We start from the raw sequence: 13,646 nt of genomic DNA, 5'->3' as shown, positions 1-13,646 counted from the left end.
GATTCTCAGTTTCATTACATATCAGCACCATCAATCTCGGTAATATGTTTAGTGTGGCATATTATTTCACCGCAAGTGCTCCACTACACGCTCCTTATCGCACAGTTCCTCTCCGTTTCTGCCACTCTAATTGCGTGTGGCTCATGTTGCACATTGCAAACTAATGTAACGCGCTGCTTTCATGCCATCCGTCTGYCATTGCGTGTTGTTATTGTATTTGTAAATGGTGAATATATCGGTATTTGGTTACTCAAACAAGCGGCAAAATCGAAATYATTCACAACAACAATAACAACAATCAGGATCAGTTGAGGATAATGCCAGTGCTCACACTTAGCCGAATGGGCGAGCGCACAAAGATTAGACCACACATTGCACGCCGTCATGTGCATACGTACTATGTGTGTGTGCATGCTTGTTTTTGGCGGTGTTTGGTCATAAAGGGCCGAGCAGCGGGAGTGAGAGTGTGCTGTGAAATTTGTTGATGTACAAGCATATTGATAGSGATGATCCTGTTGCCCTAAATTATTTTCGATTTTATTCCTTCATCCTTGTTAGGTMATTTTATTGTTATTGTGCATTTTTTTTCAAATCTTTCCTCGGCGGCTTGTTTTTTGTGTTGCTTATAAGCGGCCTCACGCAATTAGATTAATAAACCATCACAATAGAAAGCAAAAAAGGAGCAGTGTTGAGAAAGGATCAGCTATTGGCGCGTATGTGTATGTATGTATGTATGTGTCGGTTGCCATAACTTATAAATTTCTCTGACAGTCGACAACAAGGACATTCTATATGTTGGATTTTTGGTYACTTGATGTCGGTGCTGTTAGTGAGCAGCGGGAGGGGCCACTGCGGCAATACTTTGATCCCRTTAAAGCGCATTTATTGTTAGTGTGTTATCGGCATTTGCGTGCGGCGACATTTAAAGTCAAAATATTTGGTTCTTTTGTGGTTGGCCGATGGCTAATGTTATATATGGCTTATAATTTCATACATACACATGCATTCACATATGTACATACATATACCATTTAAGGAGCTGTGGAATTTAATTTTTATTTTTTGTGTGTTGACTTTTTAAGCGGCTTGTAAAAATTTATTAGTAGAGTGGGGAATATAATATATATGTTAGAAATTTGTGTGTTTTAAAATTTCGAAAAACAAATTTTTCCAAAATTTTAAAACATAAAAATTTATACCATACCATTTTTTGGAAAAAAATTTTTCAAAATTTTTGAATGTTTTAAAACACACAAGTTTATAACAGTATTTTTAAGGTGACAGTTGCGAAGGCTGAGCAGTTTTTTTTTTAGAAAATTGATCCACAACATAATTGTTATGCTTATTTTACGTAGAAAATGATTACGAAAACGCACTTTTATTCAAAATTAATTTTAAATAATAGAACTTGTAGCGCTTACCCATTACATCCATACCCGTCTAAGTAAATATAGCATGGGTTTTTCTTTTAATAAATTACCGAATTATTATTATAATTTGTATCAATAAATTTTTTATTGCAAATTTTATTCCCCCCAAAAAATTTTTACGAAATTCGAAGTTTTCAAAAAATTTTAATTCGAAAATATTGCTTTTATACAAATTTTTCCAAAAGAAAAAAGTTAAATTTCATGCCAGTCTTTTTGAAATGTTGGTTGCTCAAGGAAACATTTTCCATTAAGCATCAATATTTTTGACGGTCTTTTATAAATCAATATTTCAGTGGTTTGGAAAATGGTAGCGAGAATCGGTCCATACTATATAAATTTTTACATTAACAAACTAAAAATCAAATATTTTTACAATGTTTCTTTTTTTATTCCAAAAACTGTATTTACATTGAAAAGGTCGATTTTTATGAAAAGAATTTTTAAAATAACAAAACAGATGAAAATGAATGCGAGTGTTTTCCGATATTTTTTTTTGCTTAAGGAGAATTTTTCCGACTCGCTTTAAATTTTCTGGCGATTTTTACGCAATAAAGATCCGAAAAATATTTGAAAAAGTTTGCGAGGGTTTGGTTGGTTTTGGTTTTTTTAAAGTATAAATATATACATGCATTAACCAAACGCCAGGCATCAATATATGTAAATGTGTACGCTTGTGAAGTTAAGCAGTAAAAAAGAATAGCATCGCCAAGTTCACTTAAGTGCCCTCACAAATATATTACATCCAAAATGTGTATAATTCGCATACATATGTACATATTTATACGAGTACAATGTAAACCCCAATATACCCACAAATGTATGTATTTATCTACAACACAACTGACGAAGACATGCCGCGCGGCGCTTTTATCCAGTTAGTAGGCATTCACTTTTCTCTCTTTGTCTCTAAAGACACACACACACACACATGTACCGTGCCATTGTCAGTCCGGTCTGGTCTACTCCGGTCCGGTTCGGCTGCGTACGGCCCATTGGTGTTGGCTTTGTTCGGCTCTTCACACTCGTTGATATTAAAACAGGCGCGGGTTTTGATTGTTTGCTTGCCGCCATGCACATACACATGCACATATGTTGTTTTTGCTTGCGCTTGTTGGCCATATTCTGGCTTTATATTCGACAGTTAAAGCACTTTTCGAAAATTAATTGTTAACGTGATTTGGTTGGTTAGAATGAGCGCCTCGTTGCGCTTGCGCGCTTGTTTGTATGTGTGGTGTATAGGAACGCGCGTATAGCAGGGCTGCTTTTCTGCTTTCTACATACATTTTCGTTGCATATGCATGTGTGTGATGCACCGCTATGCAGCAGCGTGTGCTTGTGAGTAGCTTTTGGACAGCGGCTTTTGTGTTGGCCAATTCGAAATTTGACTTGTCGGCTGTCGACTGTCGGTAAACCAGTATTGATACCTTTTTCCGGGTCAACCTACGGGTGCGTGGACAATAAAAAGGCGCCCCAGCGATTTGACTATCGCCAGTTGGCCGATTTGCATGTGTGTTTGTGGGTATTTTGAAAGATATTTTTCGATTTCACTGCAGTGATAGATTTTTAAAGCCACACTTAACTACTAATGTGTACATAAACATATGCATACGCACATAAATGCATGTAGCATGTTTTTGACAATTTCAAGAAATAAAAATTCAGTGTCGTTGACACTTACTGTGCTTCAGAAGTTCATAACAACAATAAAAATGCAGAATATATATTACTGTTGTTCTTTGTTGTTATATTATTGYTTTTTTGTTTTTGTTTTAGTTGTCGCTGTCACCGCGTTCGACTACCACATTAACCGCATTTATTCCATTTCGAATCAGTTTGATTATTTGTATTGTCTGTATGTACATATATAATATATAGTATGTGTATATGTATAGATCGGTAAGTCGCCGCATCCGCATGCATATACATATATACATACAAATACACRTATGTATGTGTGTGTATCTACCTTTGTTTTGCCTTAAGCATTATAGTCACCGCAAACTAGCATTGTTATTGCGGTTACCTTATTCAGACTGGTTATTCTKATTGTTGTTGTTGTTTTGTTCGGTGTGTGACTGCTGCTGTTGCACAGCTTCCGTCCCTACCAAATTTCCCATTACTCCTGCTACTCTTTAGCCATATTGTGGATACTTTGTTGGCTGCCTTTGGTTTCGGCTTGGTTTGGTCTGCTTCTTGTTTTTGTTGCTGTTGTTGTCGTCATCGTTACGTTCATGTGAAACTCAGCGGAGGTCGCATCATCAATTCGTTTAATTTGACAGGCGCAACCCTAAACATGTCAAAGCAGTAGGATGCATACGCACCTACTACTTAAAAATACACTATCTTCTGAGTCTTTAGCTTTCCGCTTTTGATTTCTTTTTGGCCATTTGTATTCAGCGTAAGACTGTCTTTTGTTAATTCATTGTCTTTGTAGGCCAATGCAATTTTCGGCTGCATGTACACCTTTATGTATGCATATGTATATGCATGTGTGTGAATGTTTGAAGGAATTCGGGTTTGCGTGGGACTTAGGAGCGGGTGTAGTTGGCAGAGGAGACAGATAAATGTGCTTATAAAAGGTACTTGGATATATGTAGAATAAAGAGAAAGGATTTTCGGAAAATATTGTTTTTTTTTTCTTTTTATGAAAAATATTTTATATCCAGCATTTTGAAGTGGACAAATCAAGTTTTTGAAATTCTGAAATTATGGACTACAGAAGCCTTGATAGAAAAGTATAGAAATTTTTGGTAGCATAAAGTTCAGGGGAAACGAAAGATAAAATAACAAACATTAACTGAAAATTTATTTACGTGCGATCTAAAGGCGGAAAAAGTAAGAAGAGTAGCGTGGTTGAAATTTTATGGATTAAAATTGGTTTATCTCTATATCCGGTAAAAGATGAGTGCTATAGAAAAAAGTGTTATGGTAATGTTATGGGCAATTAAAGGTTCTACAATTTTTGCATTAACATCTTTTTCACATAACCTCAAAATTTATGTGAAAAATTTACATAAACCAGTTTAATTKTATTTTTATCTTGTGCCAAAATTTATTTCTTTCACGAAAACTTACTTTCAAATGTCCCAAACGTACTTGTATTTTCTTCAATTTAAATTTTTTATTTTTTCTYTTTATATTGACCTAATATCGGGCAAAAACACAAATTTTTAATTAAAAAATCTCAAGTCAGAATTTAAGATTTTTTTAATATGGTTTACACGCATTAGGATTGCTTAAATTTCTACTTTCTAATGGTATTTAAAAAATATATTTTATATATGCTATATTATTTTCCAAAACATGCTTTTTCCTACTAACTATTCACTTTGGAGCATTTTGTTTGTGTTTTCTATATTTTAAGCACACTGCACACATTATTTAACAATATTTTAACTTTTTTCACCATTTTTTATAACAAATGTATTTAATTTCTTATGCTTACCCGACTTCACTGAGCAATGTATATGCGCCCGACTCTCATAGTAGACCCAATCGAAACCRGCTTCGACCGCCAAACGCGCCAACATGCCATATTTACTGGTATCACGATCGGATGTTGTTATATCAACGGCACGCCCYTCATAGTGTAAAGAGTCGGCGTGGTGCGCATTATCCTCATCCCAACTTTCGATAACGCGCAAACGCACGCGCGGCCATTGATTCATCACAGAAACAGCGAGTACATTGAGTTTTTCTTTGCAGCGCTGCAATTAAGAAAAAATCTAATAATTAGTAAAAAATAAAAATTGGTGGAAAGTATTGTTTTTTTTTTTTTGGAAAAATAAAAAATTTTATATCTAAMATTTCGAAGTGGAAAATACGGTTATGTTTTGGGAAATCAAGTTTTGGAATTCTGAAATGAAAGCAATAGTAAATACATTTCCAGTTTATTTTATTTATTATTAACAAAAGATTTTGTTCAGAAATTTAAAAAATATATATATGATATAATATAGGAACTATAGATTTTCAAATTTATAAAAAAAATGCTAATGTTAACATAAGGATTTTATTTATGAAATTCAATGTGAAGCYATTAAGCTCAAATTATTTAAGTATTCAACCGAATTTTTTTCAATAAACGTTTACCAAGTATTCAGTTTTGGAGTTACCGAATTCCAATTTTTTCTCTCCTCTTGAATTTTTTTCGGCACTGCCAATATAACATCACTAAAGCATATAGCTGTCATACCAACTGATTGATTAAAATTAAGTTCTTATATGGAAACGGGATTTTTAACAAGATAGCTTTACGAAATTCCGCACGGATTATTGTCCAAGACAAGGCTTATTCGGCGATTTTATTGTTCAGTTCGAACTAATACAGCATATAGCTACCATACAAACTTTGCTATAAAAAGCAAGATAAAGACCTTTTTATGGATTTTATGCTATAAGAAATGCTTTTGCGCAGGGTATGACTTCTTATATAGTATTAGGTATCAATTATTAACCTTTAAGCGTCGGTCCCTGATAGAAAAAATAAATACTAAATTTGCTAATTAAGCGTCAGTGCCCAAATTGAATATACGAAGTCACCGGAAACTCAAAGCAACCGCCGAAAACTTACAAATAAAAGAAGAATATACCATATATGTATGAACATGAGTATGTATTTGTGTTGTATAATATGCCAATGTGATAATATTTAAATCAATTTCAGTGCGATCATAAGTAACAGCGTATACTTAACGGCGATTGTACTCAACAATGTTGCAGTTGTCTTCATTAGTGCTTTTGTACTTGCACGCACACACMCATGCACGCGTTCTGCGCATACAATACACAAGTATAATGGAATTTACCAAACTTATTTTGAACCTGTTGTGCTGTGCAAACAGCAAACCATTTACATACAAACASGGCTATTTAAATAGGCAAATGGCGTGGTTGTATGCGCACATGTCCTCCGCCTAGGCATGGCCTCTTGTTATTATTTTAACAATGGACCAAAATAAATAAATGGAAATATAAGAAGTTGTATTAGAAATCAATTTTCCCCATTTTGTTGTTAWGCGAGTGCAGATCCATTGCTGCTTGAAAGGTGTTTATTTAAACGCACAACCTCGAATGCCTCGTTCTGCGCGATTGCGAAAGGTCGAAATACAAATATTGATTTTCGCCGACATCAATAAAGTGCACGTACATATTTACATATTTACATATCTACGTATATGTACATATATGCATAAGTATGTATGATTGTACGTATGCAAGGCAGACCTTTCAATTTGTAATTATGGTGGGTGCTTGCGCGAGTCCATCATAGGAGTTGTAACTCTAAAGGTATTGCCATAATGTACACATATACACACAAATACATATAAATAAATATATTGCCTGTTTGTATGCATGCTTTTGTGTGCATAATGCAACACTTATGGCACGAATGATTAGGTAAATAGTGTGTTTACCTGTGAGCCTGCGTCTTATTTCTTTACCAGGGTAGGGTACAAAAAGGATTCAAAGGCTTTTTGCCGCAAACAGTCAATATTTTTTTATTTGAAAAGTTCGAGTTTTTTCCTCTAGTATTATATTTGCATTCCAATAGCAGCAGCGCGTACAACATTTTACAGCGTTGGGAATTTTACAAGCCAGCCACGTTGAGAGAAGAAGAAGCAGCAGCAGTTAAAATTGAAAAATAAATGAAAAACAGACAGCTAGGTTGTTGTAGTTGTAGTTGTTAGTATGTCTCAAGGTATTTCCACTTCTATTGTGGAATTTTCGAAATCAGCTGCAGCAGCAGCTTCTTCTTTAATTGCCCATCGAGAATCGACCACAAAATCAATTATCAACGGCTGTGCAGCAGCGACACTATGTACGCCTGTATGTGTGTGTTGGTGTGCCACCAGTTGGGCGTTTTGTGTTAGCATACACGACAAATATGCACATGTGTGTGTGCGCGGTGCGTTTGCAAACAATTCGCGACCAACATTTGCGGTGTTTGCTGTGCGGCGGGAAGTGAGCGTAAAATTGATTTTGTGCACCTTGTTGGTTTGATTTTCCAAAGGATTTCACAGCGCAACAATTCTGTCACTCACGCATTTGCTTTGCATGCAACTAACTGCATGTGTGCGTTGTATATGTGTCTATTTTGCTCGAATTATGTAGTCGCTGAGCGTAAATAGACACGGCCACACTCACACATGCACCACATGGTAGTGCTTGCGTATTGTTTGTTAATTGTGTCGCTTGTGCAATTTTCGAAAATTCAATTTAAAAATCAACTGTTTATTGTGGGCGTGCCGGATTTGCTGTTATTTATGCTGTTTTAATATGGTATACAAAGTGTAGAGAATCGATGTTGTCTTTATGCTCTGTGTGAGTTTATGCTTGTAGCACATAGAGAAAAAAGCAAATTTCACTGTAAGTTTGTCGCTTAAGTCTATTGTTCTCTGTGAGAAGAGTGCAGTGTTCTAGTAATATGGACGTAAAACCAAATGGGTTAACTGTAATTAAATCCGCGTAGCGTAAATGTTATTGAAAATAATTAATATTTTGCTAAAAATAAATATTGATATAATAGGAATATTTTATCGAGGAATTATTTAAGAGTAGTTTTTTTTATAAAAAAGKAAATTTTGCTGAAAAAAATATTTTCAATGTAAAAATATAGCATACGATTTTTAATAAACATTTTTATTTGCTTACTCAATTTACATACTTTTCAAATGGTTTATATGTTTAATTGCATTGATCCAGGAAATATAAAAAATTTACGAATATCATATATTATTATGTTTCAAAAATATTTCAATATACTAAAATTTTAAATCATTATAAATAATACACATATATTTTAATTTTAATGTATAATTNCCGAGCAGTAAGTTTCTGTAAAACAAAGAATTTTACTGGTTTTATTTTTATGCAATTATTATTACTTGTAATGCAATAAGTATAATTTATATTATTTTATACTTTTTTTTCTATCACAAAATCAGTTATAATTTTATAATCAGTTTCACCAATAGTTATATTATTTGATATGCTTCATTTCTAACATGCTTGATTTGTTTAGTTTTTTTGAGATGTTGAAATTTGAGTTAAATATATTTATTAAAAAAAGTGAAAACGATTCCATAAATAAAATGTATATTTTAGATATTTGCAATGTTATTTATAGTCTAAAAAATCTTTTTGCGTTCTTACAACATACAATATTGTCCCAAAAATATTGAAAAAACTTAAATTTTCAATAATTCTAACGAATTGTAAAATTATTTTGATATCACAAAAAAAAAAAAAATAATAATAAAATTTTGCCAGCTTACAAATGTTAAAAATTTCCTAATTTAAAATCAAAATCGCTAATACATTTTCCTAAACTTTTATTTTTTATTTTCTGCAAACATATTTTTTTTGCTAAAAAAGATTGCTTCCAATTATTTGTTAAACTGGCGAAAAATCGACAAACACCCAAGTTAAATTGTGAAATATTGGCAATTTTTTGAATTTTTACTCATTTTTAATTCATTTACTTTAGCGTAATCAACCGCCAGTTGAAGTGCAAATAGCTAGACCAATAGCTACACTATACTACTCTATGCATATGTATATGCACATCTTCCAAACATTAACGAGTTATGCGCAACTGCATCACAGCCTGCGTTGTTATTATTATTTCTGTCATAAGTTTAGCGCCCAGTCGCTTAAGAGATCATTTATGTACATTATTAAAAGGCTTAACCACTCAAGTACCGACTGGCTGCCGGCACAACAGTGCGGAGACGCATTGACACTCGAAGCAAAAAAAAAAAAATGTATGCAAATGCAACCACGAGTGCTTGCTTACAGCCAGCAAAACTGTTCGGCTGCAGCGACAAGCACTTAAGTCCTCGTACAACATGCGTGCGAGCAATGCTTAAAAGCGCCTCGAAAACACTCGAACGCGATGCGGCATGAATACGATGGACACACACAAATACACATGTGTATATGAGTGTGTGTATGTGGTGTGTCAAGCTGTTGATTATGATGGTCAGTCAACTGCTAATGAGCGCAAAAGCGTATCAGCGGACCAAAGTGAAAATATTATCAATAAATGCAACACATTGCTGACAAAAGCCACTCCAAAAGGTTTAAGCGCATTTAAAAGCAGCCACACACACATACATACATGGTAGCACCTGTTGGTTGGCTCTGGCTCAAGCCAGGGGGCTTGCTCTTTCGATAAATGCCCGACGACGCTCATGGTGGCAAATGCATCGAATTGCTTTTGTCTTAACGTTTGCTTGTTGATGAATTCCTCTATTTGTTCAACTAAGTATGTGCGAGCGCATAAATGCATCATATAGTACGCATATGTACATATGTATGTATATGTATGTATATGCATGTGTGCATTTGTAACTTGTGTACCGCCAAAGTTGGTGGCCGCTTACTGGCCTAGCCGTTGAAGAGGTCACGCCGTCGACTGGCCGCCAATACTCTTTCACATTGTTTGCGGCTCGGTCTACTGGCTTATTGGTCTTTCGTTGTCGGCTTTTAGAACGGCAGTGGCAGCGGCATGCAAATGTTTGCTGTTTGCTGTTTGATGCATGGCAAAAGGCCGTGTTGTTATTGCACCGTCGTACAGTGCAATCAGTTTTTAATTTCTGTTTGGAGTGCAAACAGCAATGGGTACGGCGAAAATCTCTACAATTACAAGCACATAAACAAACATATTTACAAGTGTATATGTGAATGTATGCACATAAAGGCTGGAGTTCTTCAACTTCTTCGCTGAGGAATTTGTTCTAACCATTCATAGCTTATCAACGGCGATGCAGGCAACAAAACCAAGCTGTGTCGCTCCGTTCGATGATGAGGATCATTACGATTCCCTAATCAAATATTTGCCAATTACTATTCTCATACTCTTGGCATTTGGCAGGCTCTCGCCTCTCGCCTCTCGTTCAGCATTTGCCTTTTTGCCTACTTTGGTTTTGGTTCTTTTTGTTTTTGTTCTAACGTTTCATTACTCCACACTAAATATTCGGCAAGTTGCTTACTCATACACAAACACATATCTATAGTATATGTACACGCATAGAAAGGTGATTATTTGTATACAAATGCTTTGGTGGCATGAGAAATGCCGACGGGTGAGTAAGATAAACATTTCACCTCAATTAAACAACGGTATGTGTGTATAAAATATTCATGCAGAGTTGTATTTATGTACTTTGAAATTAACATACTGCATGTGCATAACTATGCTTTTGTATGTGTGTGTGTGCATGTTGCGGTACAAGTGCAGCATGCAGCGCGGCAAAGAGTTCAATTTTTCTTTGCTTGTTGTTAAAAACTAAAATTATTGCTTAACATTTTTTAGACACATTCATATTTTTATATTTAAAATTATAAATGTTTTTGTTAATTTTATTAGTTAGAAATTGTATTAAAATTTTAAACAATTTCTGTATTATTTAAAACTAAAAAAATTTTAAGATAATTTTGCAGCTCAGCTTTGAAAAGCTTTCTAGCGGCCTGAAGGCTGTTTCAGAGTTATGGATTTTTTAATTAAATTTTTTTAGTTTATAAATTAAAGTTTGATTTATATTTTAAATTTAAAATCCCAAAATGTGAATAAAATATTGAAAATTTAAATTTTTAATCCGCTAATTATAGTTAAAATTTAAAAAATATGTGTATTTAATAATAATGTTAAAAATATTTTTAAATTAAGAATAAAAATATTATTTAAATTTTTAAAATAGTAAACATAAAAAATATTTTTTAATTTTAAAAATGGTATAAAATAAAAATTTTCAGCTCAGTAGTTGGATTAAAATGTAATTAAAATGACAGTAAATTTATATTTAACAGAAAAAATAAATAAATGTAAATAAGTCTCAAAGTGCTAATCATTGTTGAAATCTTATTAAAAACAAGGATTACCAAAATGGTAGAACAAGAGATCGCGAATACGAATTAATTTAATTTCAAAAAAAAAATTTTYTTAATATTTAATTATAAGTTGGGATTAAGATTTTCCAAGCTGGTATTTATGTTCAACATTTATATTTTTAGGCGATTTTTGGATTTAAAAATTCATTTTAGATTTTCCATTTTTTTTTTTTTTAATTTTAAAATTTGTTTATAAAGAAATCAAAATTTTAAATTTTTTTATTTAGATTTTCGGAATTACAAAAAAAAAATTTAATACTTAATCCAATATCAAGCTTTTGGTGCTATTCTTATTTCTTTGTCCGACACTGTATCTAGTATATGTGCTTTCTTGTGAATTTACTAGCATGTATTGACAGTTGCTTATCTCAAAAGAATTCCTGTGGTGTTTTTCTACTTTTGCGCGCCTTCTTTCATGTGTTTACATGCATATATAAACAACAACAAATTTTCAACACTTCGAAATCAATTTATTTTGACAGCTTATGGAGCCTACTTAGCTTTAATGTTGCGACTTTTGTTGTGTTTATTTTCTGTTTTTGGGTTTTTTTTTAGCTTTCAAGTGAGCAATAATACGCTATAAAGTTTGTGGCAAGCTCCCAAACAAACAAAAGCACATCGGCTAATAAACATATACAAATGCAAGAAATACATACATCCATATTATGTGTGTGAAGCATGGAGCTTTGGTTAATATCGGCGCATAACGCTTACAAATGCTTGTGGACATTTACATATGTATGTACATTTATGCAGTTGTGCCTGCGAAGGTGGCGACTGCGCTTGCACCTCGCGTTCATGCAACAGCCGCAGCCTGTGCGCCCAGTCAGCAGGAGCTTGATCACATTTTAATTACGAACATAATGCGACTTGACAGCGCGCAGGCGTGTAAGTTTGTAAATTTTTTACCATTTAATTGATTTAAATCGTGTCGATTTGCGTTGCAACTAATGACACCACTGCACTTGCACAAACACACACACGACACACATTCATTTTTAGCTGTGCGTGTGCAGCACACGCCTGTCAGCTGAGACAGGCATCGTTTGCAGTATTTTTTTTAAGTGTTTTCTTTCTTTCATTTGTATAATTAATATACACGGACAATTAATGTTCTTGAGCGAGCCTTACAAAGGTGAATTAAACAAAAAATATCTCCATATCTGTTTGTATGTGTRTAGAGTTTGTGAATTTGTAGTTTTTGCTGCATTTCGAGGCTCATTAAGTTTAATCACAGCAACATTGTGTTCCAGTGTATTCACATATATTGTACGAATATATATATATATGTATGTGTGTGTGTTTATACATATATGTGGCGCGCGGCACATGCGCCTTAGCTGACACACTATTATTATTCGCTGTTGGCGCTGGTCATCATCATTAGTCGCGCAACTTCATTGTAAATATAATGTAAATGTGATTAAAGTGATGTGCTTTTGATGTGTCTACAAATAAACTTAAATATTTGTGTCGCGCTTGCCAAATTGTAAAATGTAAGTATGTTTGTATGTGTAAGTAAAGTAATAATAATAATGGTTGTTGGTAAAGCGCTAAAAATAAACGGCTTTTAAGGCAGTTCTTTCGTATGCATCTTTATATTTATTCTTGATTTTTTGTTTAACTTTTTACACTTTTATTTCTTTCATTTCAAGTTTTCTAATTTTCACATTTCAACCGTACATAGTTAGCGGTTTTATATATTCTCATAAAGTTATAAGTTATAACGAACCGAAAATATAGCTAGAGGACTGACTCACAACATCTCAAAACGCACCGTAAAATCATAAATTCTAACACTTGCAATTGCGTAAATTATTTTTTGTATGTAATCCAAAGACAATTTTTTGTAAACAAATGTAAAAAYTCATGTCTTTATGAACTTACGATGCCTTATGACAAGTTGTGAGTCCCCTAAGTATAATATATGGAAATTATTGAAATATTTCTGTTGAAAATATTTTTTTTTTTTTTATTTCGGCATCAATAAAACAATTACAAGAAAATTATTGATATTGTATATCGTCAAGTAAAACACAAAATAACATTCCAGCAAAAAAATCGAAATTTTCGGCTGCCGCTGCCAGATATAACCAATATATGATCATTTTATAACCAAAACTCAGCTTTTTTTCAATATAAGAATTTTTCAATATCATGAATGTTATTTTGCATTTTAGGTGATGAAATATTTTAGATTTTCTTGTATTATTTTTCGAAACATATTAAAAAAGTTATTAAACACGAAACAAAAAATTTCAACTTTAAGATCTAGTTATAAATAACAATTTGTTAATACTTTTTTTAATTTATTTCAATTTT

General features: G+C 33.2%; 1 protein-coding gene across 1 annotated transcript in view; it reads right to left on the bottom strand.

The window, feature by feature from the left end:
- LOC108975231 (protein hedgehog) overlaps nt 1–13,646 on the bottom strand; it is a 36,869-nt gene that overhangs the window by 4,909 nt on the left and 18,314 nt on the right. The window contains exon 2 of the mRNA XM_018943579.1: nt 4,876–5,137. Coding sequence (XP_018799124.1) covers nt 4,876–5,137 — 262 coding nt within the window. The remainder of the gene's footprint in view (nt 1–4,875; nt 5,138–13,646) is intronic.

Source organism: Bactrocera latifrons, unplaced genomic scaffold (genome assembly GCF_001853355.1).
Source record: "Bactrocera latifrons isolate USDA-ARS-PBARC rearing strain unplaced genomic scaffold, ASM185335v1 scaffold_63, whole genome shotgun sequence".
In the NCBI taxonomy this organism is placed as follows: Eukaryota; Metazoa; Arthropoda; class Insecta; order Diptera; family Tephritidae; genus Bactrocera; species Bactrocera latifrons.
Note: the sequence above shows the minus strand (reverse complement) of the source record. Positions and strands in the feature narration are given on the sequence as shown.